Source organism: Mesoplodon densirostris, chromosome 3, assembly GCF_025265405.1.
Source record: "Mesoplodon densirostris isolate mMesDen1 chromosome 3, mMesDen1 primary haplotype, whole genome shotgun sequence".
Classification (NCBI taxonomy): Eukaryota; Metazoa; Chordata; class Mammalia; order Artiodactyla; family Ziphiidae; genus Mesoplodon; species Mesoplodon densirostris.
Window position 1 is genome coordinate 37713284 of NC_082663.1, and position 21338 is coordinate 37734621.

At 35.4% G+C, this 21338-nt stretch overlaps 1 protein-coding gene across 1 annotated transcript in view; it reads right to left on the reverse strand.

Annotated features, from left to right (window-relative positions):
• Nucleotides 1-21338, reverse strand: part of FGF10 (fibroblast growth factor 10) — an 88003-nt gene that overhangs the window by 10154 nt on the left and 56511 nt on the right. Inside the window, exon 2 of the mRNA XM_060091678.1 lies at nucleotides 1242-1345. Within this exon, the coding sequence (XP_059947661.1) occupies nucleotides 1242-1345 (104 nt within the window). The remainder of the gene's footprint in view (nucleotides 1-1241; nucleotides 1346-21338) is intronic.

Sequence of the window (21338 nt, forward strand, 5' to 3'; positions counted from 1 at the left end):
TGGTTTTGACTATGCATCAGTATTTCTTCAAAGAATATGTGCCTGGACCGCTTACTCAGTAATTCTTATATAAGAATTAGGGAGGGAAGGGACCTCGGCATGTTTATTGAAAAGAAAAACAAAAAATGTCTCCAAAGTGGTTATGCTGTGAACTTCCAAATGGAACCACTTTTTAAAATGGTCCATTACTCTTCTAAGCTCATTAGTAGAGCTACCTATAATGGAAAAATTTAACTAAAATTTTTCTGACCCCTTCACCCAAAAAGCATTTATCGTAGTCAAAGAGGCTCACCCAAGGTATGCCTGACTCCCCAATTATAAGTGGATCTGATATGAATGAAATACAAAGCTATTGTATGTCCAGACCAATGATGAAATCAATTTCCAGTGATTCTCAAATTGTGGGTACCATACCAGGAGCATTAGGGAAACCTGGGACCTTGTTAGAAATGCAAAGTGTTACAGATTTAACTGAATCAAAATCTGGGAGTGTGTTTTAACAAATCCACTGAGTGATTCTGACACTTACTTAAGTTTGAAAGCTGCTGGCCCGAGGCAGACACTGCAATCATCCTTATACTAATCAACACAATAAGTTTATTTACACATTTTAAAGTGATATTCCCTGATACTTGCTATGGAACACAGGGATGTATGTACTCAAAATGCTGGCTGGGTACCAGCTCCATAACTGAATTAATCATTATTGTTTAGGTAAATAAAATTCTGGAGTTGATTGAACAGTACAGAAAATGTTGAATTTCCTGATGTGTCTCCCCATTTCTCCCCAGACTTTAACGGAATACAAAACACCCACGCCCTTGTTTTATCTTCAGCTATAACACATACACACAGAGTATGTGGTTGTCTACTCAGTCCAAGATCTTCGTTTTCAATGATTCTTCCCCAAGTTGTCTGCAGCAACCATGACAATCTGACCAGATGCTTCCGTGAGAGTCTGACTGGTTAGCTCAGAGCATTCAGAATATTAGCATTCAGAGCACTGACTGATGAATGCCAGCAACAGTCTGCGTGGTAGACTAATGGGTGAACAACAGAGGAGATTACAGAGTTGGAAGAGCTGCCTTGCCAGCCCTTGAAACACTGGTGACGAGCCCTCTGTGGTTCTATTTACTAGCAATAGAATGATAACAAAACTATTTAATGTCTGGGCTAAACATTGCAAAACTGTGGTAATAATTTACTGAAGTGGATTTTTCAAATAAAAGCAGAATACTTACTGAGCCATAGAGTTTCCCCTTCTTGTTCATGGCTAAATAATAGTTGCTGTTAATGGCTTTGACGGCAACAACTCCAATTTCCACTGAAGTTATCTCCAAGATACCTAAAATATACAATTCAAAAGGCTAAACTTAAAGAGTCACATAAATTTAGTTGAAAGAAAGAAAAATCAGAAGAAATTATTGTTTATTTTTTGATGCCTCCAAAATCAAAAACTAAAATAATTGGGGGAAAAAAACCCCAACCTTTTCCACTGTGCCTAAAAGCACAGCAACAATATGGAAAAAAATAGTAAGTCTTTAAATGAATTCCCTTGTATTTTACTCTGCTCATATAGGGGAAAATATTGTTTTAATTAAAATGTTTCCTTTGCTAACTCTGCATTTTCAACCCCATAAATATTGAAACAGCTCTGCTCATCTTAGCCTAGGTTTCACAAAAACTTATCAGAGCACACATCTGTACTATGGTATTAAATTAAACCTATAGCATATGTCAATAATATGTCAGATTTATTTCAACCTGTAAAAACAGTGGTAAACTGTTTCTTCTTTGTAGGACTCTTAGATAAACTAAATCTCTTGGCTACATTTAACTGATAAATTTATTTTTGGCAAATGTGTTGACATTCTGAAATACTGAGAGACTAATCCCAATATACACATTGTCTTTAAAACAGCAGAATCACTACTCTGGGTTGGGAGAAAATCCATTCGTATTTTTTAAAGTTTTAGTTTCTTGTTTCCTAGAAAGAATGAAAAACTAAGGGAATTAGGAACTGATAGACAAGAGACCTTTCCCCCTAATAAACAAGTTTTGGTTGGTGCATCTAAAGATAATTTTCTCTGAAAAGTTGGTAGGTGAACTATCTACTTAAAATGTCCACCTAGTTTAGGTTAAGGAGACCTCAGGTCCTAAACCTACTTCTTAGTTTTAAACCCTTGGGAAAGCTTTCTCAGGGCAGAGAAGCAGCACTGTGATTAGCAAAGGTCTCTGAATCCAGACTGAATTTGAATCCTGGCTTTGCATTTAGTAGTGAATGACCACAGGAGAAGTCACTGAACTGTTTACGTCTCAATTTCATTTGCAAAATGAGCAACATATTAGTATCTCCCTTACAGTTTTGTGATGATTAAATGAAATAGTACATATAACATAATTAGAAAAATAAATTAGAAATTGCTTAGAGCTTACTGCCTCCTTAATTATTATGAGAGGAAAGTTTTCCTCCAACAGTTATAGAGTTTGAAGCTGCTTCTTCAACAAACTGTGTAAATTCTGAACAGAACATACAAATTCCCACTGGCTTAGCCCATAAAATCTGAAAGTCAATATATGTTATCATTTATCCTGTACTTACTATCATAAAAAACACCATCCTAAATGTGGTCCACAAATTATGTTTATACTCTTCCTAGAGGGAAAGAGTGTCTTGTTCTTAAGACATGGACACCTTCTTTCCTTTCTTCACAGGTTAACAAGCCATGTCATGGTCAATAGAAATGCTTTCATGCCCCCAAAGCAAAGCTGACATCACTAGAGAGACTTGTGCCGGAACTACATGCCATAGAACATTCTGTTCCTATATTCTACAGGAAGCCTGTGACCTAACACAGCATACCTCCTCATTAATAGATTGAAACAGATCTAATTTGACAAGCTTAAACAAGGAAAGATTGTGAAGAGTGAGGGAGACAGTATCTGTATTTTTTGTTTTGTTTTATTGGAGTATAGTTGACTTACAATGTTGTGTTAGTTTCAGGTATACAGCAAAGTGATTCAATTATATGTATGTCTGTGTGTCTGTGTATATGTTCTTTTCCAGATTCTTTTCAGTTATAGGTTATTACAAGATATTGAATCAGTATCTGTATTTTAAACATCCCTTTTCCTTAGACTGGTAGTTGCCCTCAAGGTACAAACACATACACACATTTATTTGCACATTTTAAAAAGTACTTTCTTGTACTTACTTCTTTAATTCTCCTAACAGTCATCTAAGGAGGTATGATTATTCTCAATTACAGATGAAAAAAATGGATGATACTGAGGTTTTGTATCTCACAAGGTGATAAAGTGACATAGGTCTGTAATGAGGGACCCAACACCTAAGCCTCTCACTTTCAGACTATTTTGCTCTCCATCTCTGACTATTTTTCCTCTCCATCATATCTCCTGCTTCTTTCCCATTTACACAAGGGAATTCTGCTAGAAAATCAACTGACGTAATGACTCATCGAGATAATAGTCTTTAACAAATTAATATGCTTTTCCTCCCAAGGATCTGGCAGGCCACAGAGGATGATGCCTGAGTCTCAGAGAAGGAAATCTAATATACTTTATTTATATCACAAGCAGAAGATATAGAACAAGGTAGTGATAAGAATCTGGGGCAAAATATTTAGGCTGCTATTTGCTTTGCCTGCCAAAAAGGCAAGTAAGTACTATCAGTAAATTATAAGGTGTTCCCTATGTATGCTTTTGTAACTGGAAATTGTTAGAATGAAAAAGGTTGATTTCAGCAAAGAATTAAAGATTTTTGAATGTGAACAAGAAGTAGTGGGATTAAGCTATAGTAACAGACTGAGTTGGCAAAAGCAAAAATGTTCTGGTGTAATAAATATTACCGAATCTTTGATTATTTCTGAGAGTGCGCTGCACATGGTAGATCATATTTATGCTCAGAAACCCTTGGGTTTCTTTCTGTTTTACACAAAATAGGAACACAATAGTCAAAGAATTCATCAATCAATTAACCATTTTTCTTACTCTGCAATCAGTTAAAGCTAGCTTGAAAAGGTTCAGTATGCTTCAAAATAGAAAGAGGAAGACCTCGATGATTTAAGTCCTTTTGAGTCCTGAAGATGAACTTTTGGATCCACCATATGTCAGTAAGTCATAATTTGATAATCTTGTGGGTAATGGACAATGATGACATGTCTTTATTGTAAATATCTGTGAATGTGTGAGAAACTTTCTAAGGAACTCAAGTCTAGAGGACTTGCCTATTTTTTCATGAAGAATCTCTCCCATATTCTCTGTTCTTTGGTGAGGATGATCAAGTTTGCCTATAAAAGTATTTTTGGAAAGTATGTTTGACCATTGTTGGATTAATAACTTATAGTTCTATGGGTGTATAATTTGATGCAAAATTGAATGCCAACTGAAGGAAAGCCTGCCAGGGGAAAGTGAGGAACAAGGCAGGAAGCTGTTAGAAGTAAGGTTGGGGAGTTGTCAGTCTCAAGTTATCAGCCATCTTCTACAGACTCTAAGGATTTTGGCAAATATGAAATATTTAAACTAAAAATATATAACTTTTAAAAGAACATATTAGAGTAAGCCAATTTTTAAAGCAAATTCCTTTAATAATAGCAATATATTAACTTTATTTTGAATTGTATTTGAAATCTTAAATAATAAAGTTTGATAATCAATAAAACAAAAATGACTGTGACAAAAATCAGCTCCTGTTAATTGGCAAATTCTACCTAATGAGGCATCATCACCATAGTAATGGGGAGGATTTTGCAAACCGATGAACTCCAAGTGGAAATAACCTAGACATCACAATTTTCACATAAATCAGTTATTCTTTTAACTTTAGGGCAAGAGTTATGTTTTGATGAACGACTGAGTTGTCAGTCTGAGGATGTAGCCATTCAAAAGCATTTTTCTCAGTTTATGCTTCTCATCCTTCTCCAGAAGAGAGGGATCTGACCTTTTTTCTCTCCAGCAATTACATTTGACCAAGACTACTCTTTTTGGGCTATGATAATAAACAAGCTATCGGCCTAGATAGTAACTTTCTCCTTAAATACCTTTTCATGGATATAACAGGAGAAAGAAAGTAAAAGTCTTTTAAGAAAATGGATATATACGGGGGGGGGGGAGTTAGATGTAAAAAATAAATGCAAAATCCCATTCTGCTCTCCTAGATAAGCAGAACATGAATATATAAATAAATCCTGGAAATTATTTGAGTAAATTAATTCTGCTAGCATGTACCTAGCACCAGTGTGCAGGGCTTGTGTTAGCTCTCACGATGGGGGATGAAAAAACAAATGAGACACCATCTTTACCTTCAAGGAGTTTTAAAACTGGGTAGGATAAAGACAGCAATAATTTAAGTAATTACAGCACAAAGAAAATGTATTAAGTGCTCTATTAGAAATAAAATATGTTGCCATGGCTTTAAGTAGTAAAGAAGTCATGCTGAAGAAGGTGGTTAGTATTTGAGGTGAACCTTTCAGTGGGTAGGATTTTAATAGGTGGGAATTGAAAAGTCGAGGGGAACATTTTATGTAGAGAAAAGTGAAAGAGTAATGAAAGGCATGGAGGAAGGGAAAGAGCTCAGTGTGCGCCTGAGCCACCGTTGGCTCTCCCCACCGATTGCACTTTGTGGGGGACACTCAGTAAAAATAAGGGTTCTGCCTCATTGAGTAGCAGTGATGCTCTCCCGGGTGAGGAATGTACTTTTTTTTTTTTAATTTTTAAAATTTATTTATTTATTTATTTGGCTGCATTGGGTCTTCATTGCTGTGCACAGGCTTTCTCTAGTTGTGGTGAGTGGGGGCTACTCTTCGTTGCAGTGTGCAGGCTTCTCATTGTGGTGGCTTCTCTTGTTGCGGAGCATGGTGTCCAGGCACGTGGTCTTCAGTTGTTGTGGCTCGTGGGCTCTAGAGCTCAGGCTCAGTAGTTGTGGTGCACGGGTTTAGTTGCTCCGCGGCATGTGGGATCTTCCTGGAGCATGGCTGGAACCTGTGTCCCCTGCATTGGCAGGCAGATCCTTAACCACTGTGCCACCAGGGAAGTCCTGAGGAATATACTTTTCAAAAAATTTATTGTGAAACTTGGAAGCAGCTCAATAAATGTCAGAGCCTTATGAATTCAGAATCAGTCACATCTTACTTTTGTCTAAACATTTTAACTCAAAATAGATATTAATGTTATATATAGTTTGATAGCTTTAGTCAATGTGCTGAAACATATCATGACCAGTATAAGATGATACACAAATTCTATCCTAAGTCTCTTTCTTCCCCATGAATTGTTCAGTGGCCCGAATAGTTCTATTATATACTAATATAGAAAGACCTACGGAGTGCCTTGGCTTGTTGTCATATTTACACCGTATACCTCCGAGATTATGTGACCATACCCAATAGTGAGGGGCTAAATGGCTCCAAATATGGTATTCAGTTTAGAATCATTGTGGGTCTATCTCATTAATTGTGTATCTTTCTCAAAGAACTGTAGTAATCATAGTGGTCTTTTTAAGAAAATTATTAGAACAGTGCATAATTCATAATATGTGCTCAATATGTATTTATTGAATGAACAAATGAATCGTAAGTGATCAGTCCAATGACTGGCTGAGGAAAGAAAAACTGGGTATTCATTAAATAATTTCTTTTTCTTTTGACAGTAATCATCTTTGTAAAATGATGAATTAGTAATTCCACATCCAAATTAAAGTTAGAGGAAATGCCAAAATGTGTGCTTCAAACAAAAGTTGGTGAATTATAAAATATAAATGCTTATTATTCCTTTTAGGTAAATTATAACAAAGGCAATGACAAGGATTGTTTTACCTATTTAAATGCTTTTATCCAAAGTACTATTCTATTCTCAAAGTACTATACTATTCTAGAAAACACTTGATTTTTAGATTTCAAAAGTATTTTAGAGAAGCATACATTTTAGTCCACACAAAGGGATTCACTTCCATATAGACTAATTTTCTAGGTAGCTAAAGTTTTTCAGCTCTCAGGCTTTATTTATTAAAAAAAAAATCTTGGCTCCTAAATCTTCAAGTTCACTCATTTCCTTGTTCATCTATGGAGACTACTAGTCACAAGTTTGTTTTTCTTGATGACATTAGCACTGATGGTTTTCTCTGCTGTGAAAGTACATTGCTCTCATGAGCTTCTACATTAAACTGCCAAATTAATATATGATCTTGTTAAAATTGAATGAAAAATATGAGCAAGGTTTGGAGATTTTCTTTTCTGAGTACAGGACATGAGGCTTTATGTAGAAACCTTAGTATTTCTTTTTGATAAGCTCTCAGTTATATTCTGGAGAGTGGATATCTACACAAGTGTAATGTTAAAATTCTGGGGTAAACATAAAATATATAGCTTTAAGTCTAGAACAAACTGCATTTGTTTCATTATAGACACAAAATTAGATATTTTTATGTCTATGATGAAACATGCAATTTTTCTTATATAGTAAAAATTATAACAGTGAATTTGCAAATAACTTAATGGAGCATAATTTTGCTTTATAAACACTAGTGTTGAAAAATTATACAGAAATTATTTCAGCTGGTAGTTCATTTACACCCTTGAATTTGTTGACAACTTGATTCCACTCATGGTTCTTGAGCATAAAATGCTACTCTATATCTAGAAAGTCCAACAGATTCTAGGTCTGCATGATTATGTCCAGAAAAAATACAAAGAGGTTTTCAATAGCTAAATAATTGTCATCATATTAATTAGAAATACTTCAAATAATGTTTTCACCTCTCTTTAATGTGAAACAGAGCTAAATTAAGTGAAGCCTCGACACATTATGTGAACTGTTGAACTCCCACATAGCACAAAGGACTTTCCTGAACACTGTGCTGAGACTCAGTCAAACTTTACCCTGGCTTCCAGCCTCACTAGGCTGTGTCCCTAAAGGTGACTCCAGCCACCATGCTTAAGAAAACACAACACTGCCAAACTGAATTGTTCCAGCCCCCCTTGCCAAACTATTTTCAGTAATTCTCCATTCCACTCCCTTCTGTAATGTTCCATTTCCACATAGCCACTAGTCTCTTTTTTGTCCCGCCTCTATCACTTCCCCATAATCCCTTTTTACTCCCTCTCTGTTCTCCCTTTAAAACTTCAGTCACCTTTGTCTTAGTTGGAGTTGAGCTCAATTAATACTCTAGTCTCTCTCCATTACTGCAGTAGTCTAAATAAAATCTGTCTTGTAACCTTTAACAAGCGTCTGGTGCTGGATTATTTTGTTTGTTGGTTGGTTTGACAGTTATGTGAGATTAAAAAACATCTCACAAGGATTATAGAGTAGAAAACTGTCACCAAAGTCAGGGGTAGCATATGCAAGCAAAATAGTTCACAACTGGTAAGTGTAAAAGGGAAGAAAAGTATGGCTTTTTGAAAACTGGGAGAGGAAAGTGCCTAGCTGAAAGGTAACAGAACTATGTTAGTACCTCTTAGCTTAAGGGTCCACACGCTTTACACTTGTTTGGGATTGAATATTTGCTTGGAGACCCTAGCTTAACTGTACTGAAAGAATGTCAAAATGTACCTGAGTAATTGCTGTATATTGAGAGTAACTGGAACAACAGCAACATTCGTGATATTAATTTTAATTTTGTATCAGCTACTTATTTTCCCATCTCATTTCTCTCCATCTACACCCCCTTCTCCCTCTCCATCCTATCCTATCTCTGTCTCTCTTACACACACACACACACAAACATGATAGGCAGCTAATAACCACATACACACACATTTTTTAAAGGAAATAGCAAAGTCACATTTCATGTGATGAAATTAATAGAGGAGGCACTTAGGTGTAAATGAGAGGGAAATTAGTGGTAGCTCTAAAAAGCAGAAGAACTTGGCTTAATAGCTCTGCTTCTTAACTAGCTGTGTGATCTTGGATAAGTCAAGACTCAGAGTCTTGGTTTCCTTATTTGCAAGTTGGGGCTAACTGCCTACAGCTCATAGGATTGCGTAGAGTCTCAGACAGTGGATGTTGAATAGATATTTACTGTATGCTGAGTCAGAATGGTGTCAAGTTAACCAGTCTTCTACACCAGTGGTTCTAAAACTTGATCATGAACCAGAATCACCTGGAAGGCTTGTTTAAACAGATTGCTTGGGTTTTTGATTTGGTAGACCTGGGGTAGGGCCAGAGAATTTAAATTTCTAGCAATTTCCTAGGCAGTGCTGATTCTGCTGGTCCAAGGACCACACAGTGTTTTATATACTACATTCAGAGGCAGAGCAGGCCTTTGGTATAAAAAAGCATTGACAGAAACGTGCAGAGAAGCAAAATCACAAATGGAAATAGATACAAATAATGGTAGCAACTTAACATCAAAGTAAAATTGTTAAAGAATGTGGAAAGAAGTACTGGGTTTTTCTTTTGCTTGTTTTTGATAGGTGTGGGATTCAACATCTGCATAACTGAGATAATGTGGATTTGGAATTCATGTACAAGTATAGTACATTGTTGTCTATAGTTAGTTTTTTGAAGACTTGCAATAAGATTATTATCAGAATCTTTATTTTCTTCTCCTCAGTAAGAGTGTGGACATGCTGGTGGAAATGTAAGTACCTTCATCTACCCCTAAAGAAGTATTTTATAGGCATTCTCATAGGGCTAATTGTGTTGACACTCTAAGAATTAAATGACTGTATGGCTTCCTTAAAATTATGCTGATGGCCAAGAAATTGCTACAGATCTGTAGGGATTCACTTGATCTCCCACCCTCTAGAATAATCTCACTACTTTTAAAGGGAAGATACAGGAGTGGGCTAATCATTGATATAGATCTGGTCCACCTTGTACTATTATAGACTCTGGCTGCCTTTTCAACATAATGCAGTAGAGCTATTTAGTTTTTCTATCAGCCACAGTTCTTTCAGATATCCTTGACATTCATTTAGAATTGCAGACAGAAACAGGACCTACATTAGCAGATAATCTTTACCATCCCTATATAAGGAGATATATCTTTGCCAATTTGCTACAGTACAAAATGACCTTTTACATTCTCATAGGGTAAGCTCAGTGACTAGCCTGGTCTTACTGATGAATATGGTGGCAAATTCTAAAACATTTCTCAATTTAAGGCTATATTTTAATTGACCAGTATTGTAATTTAACCGTTGTCATTGACCTAACATTAAAAGTATCAGAAGCAACACAATCTAGAGACTTTATTCCCTAGTTATAAATAAATTTTAAAGTGTGTTAGAGATTCATCTCATTATTTTTTATTTTTTATTTTTTTGTGGTATGCGGGCCTCTCACAGTTGTGGCCTCTCCCGTTGCGGAGCACAGGCTCCGGAAGCTCAGGCTCAATGGCCATGGCTCATGGGCCTAGCCACTCGGCAGCATGTGGGATCTTCCCAGACCTGGACATGAACCCGTGTCCCCTGCATCGGCAGGCGGACTCTCAACCACTGCGCCACCAGGGAAGCCCTCATTATTGTATTTTTATTACAAATGAAATGTGACTCTGAGGTCTTCCACGATGATCATTAGTCAATAAATATTTGCAGATGGTCATCTAATGTAGCTCTTCATGACACTGTACTAGATCAATAGATTTAGTAAACTTAATATTTTCTAAGTTTTTTTCCTCACTAGCAGAGTTTTTTTGGTTGTTCATTTAACTTTATTGCACTGTGTCAGGACATAGACAATTACTAATATTGTAACAGTGCTGTGTTTTCAGACATTACTTCTGTGTTCTCAGGGTAGATTCACAATGAGACATAAATTACATGTTTCTAAGAATAAGAATTTATTTGAAATTCTTGAGAATTTTCCATAGTAAGTACTGATATAACTTTAATTTGAAAAATGAGAAAAAAATGTAAGCCTAATTTTGCATGAAATAAAGACCTAGAAAAGCTTGTGTGCCTCTGGAGATAGGAGCCCTCACCCTACTTCCAACTAACAGTAATCCTGGAAAAAGAACACTGGAAATACTTACATGTTTGAGTCGTTTGCTGTGACCCAAGATAATTGACATTGGATCCCATTGTACAGTGGAATAAATGGTGGGAAATAGCATAAAACAAAAAGAGAGGCTGATACACTCAGAAAAGCCCAGCACAATGCATTTGAATGGTAGGTAATAAGGCCATAATAAGGCAGAAAGTAAATATGGAAAATATTTCTTCTTGAAAGGTAAAGTTATTTCTGTATCAGAAAATATATTTATATATAAAGTTATCAAGCTATTCCCCCCCCCCATTTCCTTTAGTAAACAAATTCTTCAAAAAATTCTAAAATGTTAGAATTCCTGATTTCAGAATTCAGAATTCCTGATGCCTGGGCATCCAGCCACAGCCCGCTTTGGCCCTACTCTTATTATGTCTCTGGTATTTCACATTTGGGGCAAAAGCCTGAGGGAATCCTTATGTGGTTTATGTCTCCTCACTGAGCATTGGAGGGAAGGAAATTTTCTTTCTTTCTTTCTTTCTTTCTTTCTTTCTTTCTTTCTTTCTTTCTTTCTGCTATTCTGTGTAGAAAGGTTGGTCTAAATATCAACCATGTGAAAATAAGGGACAATCACTGCAATCTTATTGCTGCTGGAAAAATCTACAGACAATGCAAAATAATACTAGAAATGTGTTATGTGCTAGAAAAAGCCAAACAACTCTCTAAATTAGATCTATCAAGATAAGGAGGCTTTGGTAAGCATATCAATTGTGATATTCCTCTTCCCCACCCCCCAAAATGAGTCATCATAGATTATTTTGAGAAATATTCTTGGTTCAAACAAAACTTCTGATCAGTCTAATTTAAAGCACAGATTTTAAAGCCTCAAAATCAACTAAAATTACAAAATAAGAAAACTTCATGTCATTTATTTTAGTGAGAAAAGTTCAGGTCATTTAAGGCTTAAGAAAAAGCTAGGTCCTACAAATCGTAGAGTCAGAGAAGAGCTTGATGAAATCTAGAGATTGTCTGGTTTATCTCTTTCCCTTCTGTAATAGATGACACCAGGGGACCTAGGGATATCCAGGGACTTATCCAAGCACCTCTAAAAGATTACTTAGAGCCTGAAATAAATAGTTAGTACATGTTCTTTCTACTACAACATGAGCCTCCTATAAACATTTAAAAACTGTTGGCAGCCAGGCAAAAGTTTTCTATCTACTTAATGTTTTATAGACTAATTTATCTTGCTCATTACACAGAAACAATTCATTCTAGTTGAGCTTGACTGTATATTTTATTTATAAAGGAAGAAAAAATTTAAAAGCCAACATAAAGGGTTAGAGGAATTATTTCATGACATATTTTGCTAAATGATCACCAAGTCAATATATTTACTCTACAGTTATTCTTATAAAATGTCTATCACATTTACTAAAGTTTTAATGAATTTTTTTAATACAACTAAATGTAATATAGAATATCTTTTCTCCTCAATTTAACGAAAAGCATAAGATGGGTCAGTAGAACACATTTTTTTTTGAATTTTTGAATTTTATTTTATTTTTTATACAGCAGGTTCTTATTAGTTATCTATTTTATACATATTAGTGTATATATGTCAGTCGTCCCAATCTCCCAATTCATCCCACAGTAGAGCACATCTTGATGTCGGACTTCTAGTAAGGAAAAGTCTTACTTGATGCATTGAAGTGTTCACAATGTTAGCTAAGCATGAACAGTCCTGAGTAGTTTAAAATACTTAATGTAGAACATATATTAGAGTTCAAGCTCAAGGCTCACTTTGAACATGTATTTTGTAAATTTATAAAGCTTTTAGCATGATATGGAATGGTATATAATTAGTTTCTTTACTCTTTCAAAGATTCTTCCCATAGTTATTTGGGTAGTGGATAATTATAATACTAAGATATATAAACACGACTATTTAGTAAGTATATTTTTATTTGGTTATGCAAAAAGATAATTCACTTATTTATATATACTTGTCAAATTGAAACATTTATTCATTTGCCATATATAGAATCATATATTGCAATAAGGAATTCTGACTTCTGCTGAAAAGGGGAAGTTTAATCAGGATACTCAGGGAAGGTCATAGCTCTCTGGACATTGACCAAAAGGATGTCCTTTTTTGGTCAAACACCAAGGTAGAAGTGATTTTGTCTCCAAAGTTCATGAAAATGCCCTGTCATTTGCCACACAACTGGCAAAGAAAACAGATCTCTTAGGTTGGAAATAGAAGACAGCATCACATATTCATTTCTAGTCACTAGTAAAGCATACAGTCAGTATTTTGCAGAGTACACTGGAGGTAATACTTTCATAGAAATTAATATAAGGGATTTTCCTGGTACTTAAAAAAAGTATTTTGAGACAGCATAAAAATTAAAATTAAAACTTAGTGTAGGGCTTCCCTAGTGGCGCAGTGGTTGAGAGTCTGACTGCCGATGCAGGGGACGCGGGTTCATGCCCTGGTCCGGGAGGGTCCCACATGCCGTGGAGCGGCTGGGCTTGTGGGCCATGGCCGCTGAGCCTGTGCGTCCGGAGCCTGTGCTCCACAACGAGAGGGGCAACAACAGTGAGAGGCCTGCGTACCGCAAAAAAAAAAAAAAAAAAAAAAAAAAAAATCAATGCTTAAATTGGTTTAAAATAGTATACTTTTGAGAAAGAACACACACCCTTTAAGAAAAAACACAATCTATTTGACCCAAGTTTTAAAGTGAAAACTGATGGATAAGAGAACGTTATATGTAGATGCTGGTTCCAAGTAATCAACAGGGCCATATAGGAGAGCTTTAAAAACTGCCGAGAGGCAAATAAGTAGAGTAATATATAATGTGTGTGTGTATAATATATATGTATTTCAGACAAGTGTTATTTCATACTCATCTTGATGCAAGTCTTAGTAAACTGTTATGAATAAAACATGCTGGGGGCTTCCCTGGTGGTGCAGTGGTTGAGAGTCCGCCTGCCAATGCAGGGGACACAGGTTCGTGCCCCGGTCCGGGAGGATCCTACATGCTGCGGAGCGGCTGGACCCATGAGCCATGGCTGCTGAGCCTGCGCGTCCAGAGCCTGTGCTCCACAACGGGAGAGGCCACAGCAGTGAGAGGCCCACGTACCACAAAAAAAAAAGAAAAAAAAAAGAAAAAAAAGTAGTTTAAAACATGCTGAACTTTCAGCATTTGAGAGTAGAAAATAGATTATAACTACTATGTACTTGAGTTCTCATGCATATAAGACATGCTTTCTGGTATCCAGATTACAGGAGAAAAAACAGAGAGAGGAAACCAAAAACTAAAAGTTAACAGAGAAGAACCACAGAATTAAAATTATTCTACCGACTTGATTTTGTATATCTTGCATTCCAATACATATCTAAACCATGCTAATTGCAAATGCCTCACTGTATTCAATTAAATTTTATTCAAAATTGTTAAAATCTTTAAAAATTTGGAAAAAGTATTAAAAGAAAAGTTATCTTAAACTTCTTTGTAGTATACTTCAGTTCAGCTGGATAAAACTCCATATATTATATTTTGAAGAACAGTTTCCACTTATGTTTATTTGGCAAAATCTGAAAGCATTTCCCCCCAAAAGAAAAACTCTCAATATTATTTAATTCATATACTCAATTGCAAGAAAGTATTTGAATTGATTTGCTCAGTTCTGACTCGCTTGTTTTGTCAAATAATTATTAAATTCAACTGAAATAAAATAACTAATTTATAAAATTTATGGTGAGTAAAATTTTAGAGCATGGATATAAGGTAGAGAAAAACAAAAGCTGAAAAGGACAATACAAATTTGAAAATAATTTGTCAAATTGTCATCAGATTGGCAAAACACATTTAGGTAAAGTGGTTGGTTGGTTTTTTAGCAAGTCAGGTTAATAAATTACTGGAAACATCTATAAAGAAGAATGAGCAACATTCAACAGTTTCATACCATTTAATTTCTATTGTAAATGTTTCTTCTCCCACGAATTCTAGTAGGTCAGAAAAAAATTGTGATTGTAATACAGTTGGATTTAGTACAAACTTTGAAATATTTCAGTGTATATTATTCTTGGGTAAAATTCAAAGTAAACCTTGTTTATTTGTTTTCATATAAGAATCTTTACAAATAGATGTCAAATATAGTGTCATAATTTAAGAAGGTTATATATTTTATGCCTCCATATTTACCAAAACAGACTCAGAAATTCAGGACCCATGAGATGACATACATTTCATAGTTACTGTTATTAAATAGATAGATGAATAGAAACATGTACATCTATCTTAGATAAACAAACCAGTGAGAAAAACAATTTTTTAAATTTCAAGAAACTAAAACAAAAATAGACATGCTCTTAAAAAGCTTGAAAAGTTTGATTAAACTCTGGCAAAACATGGAAATGGAACTCAGGGTTAGAACTCTCAAGAAATTTTTACTTATGGATAAGTTACAGCTGTCATGTAGCTGAACTTATTTCTTTATGCATTTTGATACAAGGACTAGGCATATTTTTATGTCAAGGAGAAGTTCAGTATGCAGATGAGAACTATGGTGAGGAAAGAGGAGAGTGCTTTTGGCTGGAGGAAGGAAGAGTTGCCCTTAGTTTATTGAAAGCATGACTCTTCTATTTCTCCAAATGGGCCACATCTGTGCTGTCAGCACCTAGTCCATAGCAGGTACCAAACATATAATCATGGAACAAATTAGTAGTTTATCTGAGGGAACTCATGTGCAAAGTACCAGTTTCAACTTATTTTCCTCTGGAAAGAGGAAAGGAAAGTTCTTCTCCATTGGCAAGTATTTGAGTGTGCCAACTCTACCCAGGGTACTCAGTGGGGTAAAATCAAAAGCCAGTTCATTTTCACCTTCCATGGCAGGAATTTAGAGGAACATACCACCCTCTGCACCCCTCATCCTGTCCCAATTTGTCTTCTAACCTCAGCATGGGCTCTGTCCTGAGACTGATTCCTCGCATTATTTTATGGATGTACATTCAACTCAAAGTAAAGCACAGGTACCTTGAAGGACTGATTATCAAATGCAACCCTATGAAAATCACATTGACAAATATTTGGTGCTTTCTGTATATGAAAGCCACCTACTGAGCATAGAAAGAACCACTGTGACATGTGTGTTATAGGAAGAGAAAGAATAAAATGGAGTCCCAAGAGTAAATTATTCTGCTCAGTCTTTTCCTACTAAATTCTACTCGCTTCAACCACAGCAAAAGCCAAGAACCACTCTGTTCCCTTTCCTTTCATAGGTGTACAATCATGGGAACCTGTTTTAAAAGGTTAAAAAAAGAAGTCTCCTAACCACAAAGTCCAGTATCTCAGTCCACAACCTGGATGTTTTTTTTGCCTCAGAAACTTAGTCAAGGATGTTAAGGTAATGAGGTCTGCTGCAAATGTCCAAATATAAACAATTGCTTGCTGACTCTAAAACCCGGAGTGTTTTCATCTTGAGTGCTTAACAGCTTTCTGACTGGTGGGAGATCCTATCTTTATTCTTCTAGCCAACAAAAAGCCTTCTCATCCCTCTTTGCCTTCTCAGTCAACACTTTTAAGTCTGGAGAGTTTGACAAAGTCTTTATGTTGAAAGTTAAAAGCTACTGAGAAGAGTACAACCATTTCACGCCCTTCCTCTTTCATCATCATCAGCTCCTCTTTTTTATTGTTTCTCTAACATGCCAGTTGACAAAAACAGCCGCTAATAATTATGTTTGCAGTACTAGGCTATGTGATCTAATTGCACAGACTTGTGCCACATGTCTTGTCCAGTTACACAAATTTGATTTCCAGAAAGCTTCAGAGACACTTTATTAGCTGTCTTCCCAGTCACAAACTTCAAGAGATGTGCACACTATACTGTTAAATGGCTGTACTTGAAAACTGTTTTCATGTTTTTTTCTTTCACCTTCATTCAACCCCTCCAAAAATACGTTTCTGTAGAGTGAGCAGTGTACTACTCTTTGGAATCTGATAGTTTTCTTTTTTAATTGCCCTTGCTAGCTAACTACTTTGTAAGGTAATCACATGAAAAGTCAGAGCTATTTTTGACCTTTAAATTGAAGCAAAATATCAGCACACTAACTTTTTTGGTAGACAAGATTTTCTGGCAAATTTATTACAGGCAGAAAAAATATATAATCAGTTACTTGCTTTGCAAGATACTTTTTCAGATTCTTTACATTTCCCTTATTCCTTACTATAACCTGAAAATCTCACTATGTTAATACATAATTTTAAAAATCTAAGGAAAAGCCATATAAGGAAAATTATTTCAAGATTTCTACCCAGAATAACTTGACTTATTTGAAGAACTGATATTATTGATGAAGATTTTGCTCTTACTGTTGGCAAATAAGTGCACCAGATTGATTTCTTATGACTTGGACCAAGTCTAGTTTTCATTGTTTGTTGAAGCAGATCTTTTCCTAATTGGCTGACATATTTTGATCATAGGCTTTTAGCTTGACATCATTGTCTTCTACTTCGACACCACTGATCTAAACCAGCACCCATTCCACATGATAATCCAAATGAAAAATATCACAAAATGAGCATGTACCCAATATCAGAAACATTTGCTTTGACATTCATGGCTCAGAGCTTCTAAGTAGTTCTGGCATGGTCTAAACTAGACCATCTAGTTTCCAACAAAAAACAGCTGGTTTAGGTGGCAAAATCTTGTCAACTTAAAGCACCCAACCCTTAAGAATGAATAATTGGCAAGATCTTGTTCCAATTCATCTTTCGTCTCTACTGAATCTGGACAAATGACTGTAAATTTGTGCCAAATACCTCTTCCTAAATTGGGCAGCCTGGCTTCCCACAGAGACATAGAGTTTCAGAGCATTAGTGTCCCCAGGGTATCTGTCAGTACAAAGCTGGTCTAGGATAAGCCACATTAATAACAGTTTCCTCTTGTCATTCTTAAGCTGTCTTTTTTTTTCTATCATATAAAATATATATTTAATAGTTCTAATTCAAACTCATTTTTAAATTTATGTACAAATTTGAGGAAAAATAACTAGCTTTTATCTTTCATCTTAATTTTTGAAATGAAAGTAATAGTGCAAATACATTTTAGCCATATCACAATGCTATTAAGTCACATGAAAACTATAATTTTTATTTGTTACCACACTGAACTTAATCATAATCTATTTTTTTCTAAAGAGTTTATAACTTTGTTTAATTTATTAGGTGTTATGCTAATTTTATCCAGGAGTTGCCTTGTGAAACACATGGTTGATAGATGTACTGAAATTTATAAGTTTCTAATTACATTATTGAATTCTGGCCCTATCACTTGTGTTGATTACCCTTAAAGTTGATGAATATACATATATAAATTTTTTAAAATACATTATTCTTTTTTTATTAGTTTCTGCTTTATAACAAAGTGAATCAGTCATACATATACATCTGTTCCCACATCCCTTCCCTCTTGCATCTCCCTCCCTCCCACCCTCCCTATCCCACCCCTCCAGGCAGTCACAAAGCACCGAGCTGATCTCCCTGTGCTATGCGGCTGCTTCCCACTAGCTATCTGCCTTACGTTTGGTAGTGTATATATGTCCATGCCTCTCTTTCGCTTTGTCCCAGCTTACCCTCCCTCTCCCCATATCCTCAAGTCCATTCTCAAGTAGGTCTGTGTCTTTATTCCTGTTTTACACCTAGGTTCTTCATGACATGTTTTTTTCTTAAATTCCATATATATGTGTTAGCATACGGTATTTGTCTTTCTCTTTCTGACTTACTTCACTCTGTATGACAGACTCTAGGTCTATCCACCTCATTACAAATAGCTCAGTTTCGTTTCTTTTTATGGCTGAGTAATATTCCATTGTATATATGTGCCCCATCTTCTTTATCCATTCATCCAATGATGGACATTTAGGTTGTTTCCATCTCTGGGCTATTGTGAATAGAGCTGCAATGAATATTTTGGTACATGTCTCTTTTTGAATTATGGTTTTCTCAGGGTATATGCCTAGTAGTGGGATTGCTGGGTCATATGGTAGTTCTATTTTTAGTTTTTTAAGGAACCTCCATACAGTTCTCCATAGCGGCTGTACCAATTCACATTCCCACCAGCAGTGCAAGAGGGTTCCCTTTTCTCCACACCCTCTCCAGCATTTATTGTTTCTAGATTTCTTGATGATGGCCATTCTGACTGGTGTGAGATGATATCTCATTGTAGTTTTGATTTGCATTTCTCTAATGATTAATGATGTTGAGCATTCTTTCATGTGTTTGTTGGCAGTCTGTATATCTTCTGTGGAGAAATGCCTATTTAAGTCTTCTGCCCATTTTTGGATTGGGTTGTCTGTTTTTTTGCTATTGAGCTGCCTGAGCTGCTTATAAATTTTGGAGATTAATCCTTTGTCAGTTGCTTCATTTGCAAATATTTTCTCCCATTCTGAGGGTTGTCTTTTGGTCTTGTTTATGGTTTCCTTTGCTGTGCAAAAGCTTTGAAATTTCATTAGGTCCCATTTGTTTATCTTTGTTTTTATTTCCATTTCTCTAGGAGGTGGGTCCAAAAGGATCTTGCTGTGATTTATGTCATAGAGTGTTCTGCCTATGATTTCCTCTAAGAGTTTGATAGTTTCTGGCCTTACATTTGGGTCTTTAATCCATTTTGAGCTTATTTTTGTGTATGGTGTTAGGGAATGATCTAATTTCATACTTTTACATGTCCCTGTCCAGTTTTCCCAGCACCACTTATTGAAGAGGCTGTCCTTTCTCCACTGTACATTCCTGCCTCCTTTATCAAAGATAAGTTGACCATATGTGCGTGGGTTTATCTCTGGACTTTCTATCCTGTTCCTTTGATCTATCTTTCTGTTTTTGTGCCAGTACCACACTGTCTTGATTACTGTAGCTTTGTAGTATAGTCTGAAGTCAGGGAGGCTGATTCCTCCAGCTCCGTTTTTTGTTCTCAAGATTGCTTTGACTATTCGGGGTCTTTTGTTTTTCCAAACAAATTTTGAAATGTTTTGTTCTAGTTCTGTGAAAAATGTCAGTGGTAATTTGATAGGGATTGCATTGAATCTGTAGATTGCTTTCGGTAGTAGAGTCATTTTCACAATATTGATTCTTCCAATCCAGGAGCATGGTATATCTCTCCATCTATTTGTATCATCTTTAATTTCTTTCATCAGTGTCTTATAATTTTCTGCATACCGGTCTTTTGTCTCCTTAGGTAGGTTTATTCCTAGATATTTTATTCTTTTTTTGCAATGGTAAATGAGAGTGTTTTCTTGATTTCACCTTCAGATTTTTCATCATTAGTGTACAGGAATGCCATAGATTTCTGTGCATTAATTTTGTATCCTGCTACTTTACCAAATTAATTGATTAGCTGTAGTAGTTTTCTGGTAGCATCTTTAGGATTCTCTATGTATAGTATCATGTCATCTGCAAACAGTGACTTAAGCTGTCTTTTTATATGTATGAGCTCATCCATATGAGTTAAATGTTTCACTTTTTTTTTTGCTATTTCAATATTTATCTGATACTTATTCAAAAACTGTAAGTTTTTTCATCCTTTAGTAAATAGCATTTCTATATTTCCCAAAGTATTGGATTTTCAAAAGAAAGTTGGCTAAAAGAGCATTATAAACAAGGTGCAAGGAGACATTGGTAGTTGATACTTTTCTTTCTCAACATATTGCTTATGTTACAACTGAGCAGGTTCCCAGCTTTTATCTCTGGGAGCTGTGAAGTTGACTGCTTATAAGGTCTCATTGTCTAATTAATCCTTACTTAAAATTCACCTAAGTAAGTCTAACATGGATAGGAAGTTGGTTTCTGTTACTTGTTCCACCTTTCACCCTACCACACATCTGGGGAATATTCAGTTTAAGATCAGGTCCAAGCCTTTTGGCATTAACTACTTCAAAACATTAATATATCACCAGCAATTTGCCTCTGCATCAGAAAATTAAAAGCATATTTGAGATACAAACATGAGTATGCCACTAATATTACTGGCAATAATTGAGAGCTGTTCTTTTATTATAATGGGAAAAAAGAATGTTCTCAGATAAAATAGGTAAATTAAGTCCAAATGGTAATATTAACCTCCTAAAATAACTGCATATACACTTTATATGAATGCTAAAAAATAGTTCATTAAATGCTACTGTTTTTCTTTATTTTTGTTTTACTGTTAATGGTAGAGAAAACACATATCCTATACAAATAGTATATAATTGGTTTATCCCTTAGGAAAATCAAAATTACAATTTAAGTTGTTTAAATTGTAGATTATGGATTACTAGCTCAGTTGATCAGACACCATCATTCTTTTGCTAAGATTATTTCCTTTTTAGTTTAAAATGGGAAAATCAAAACCTACTTAGA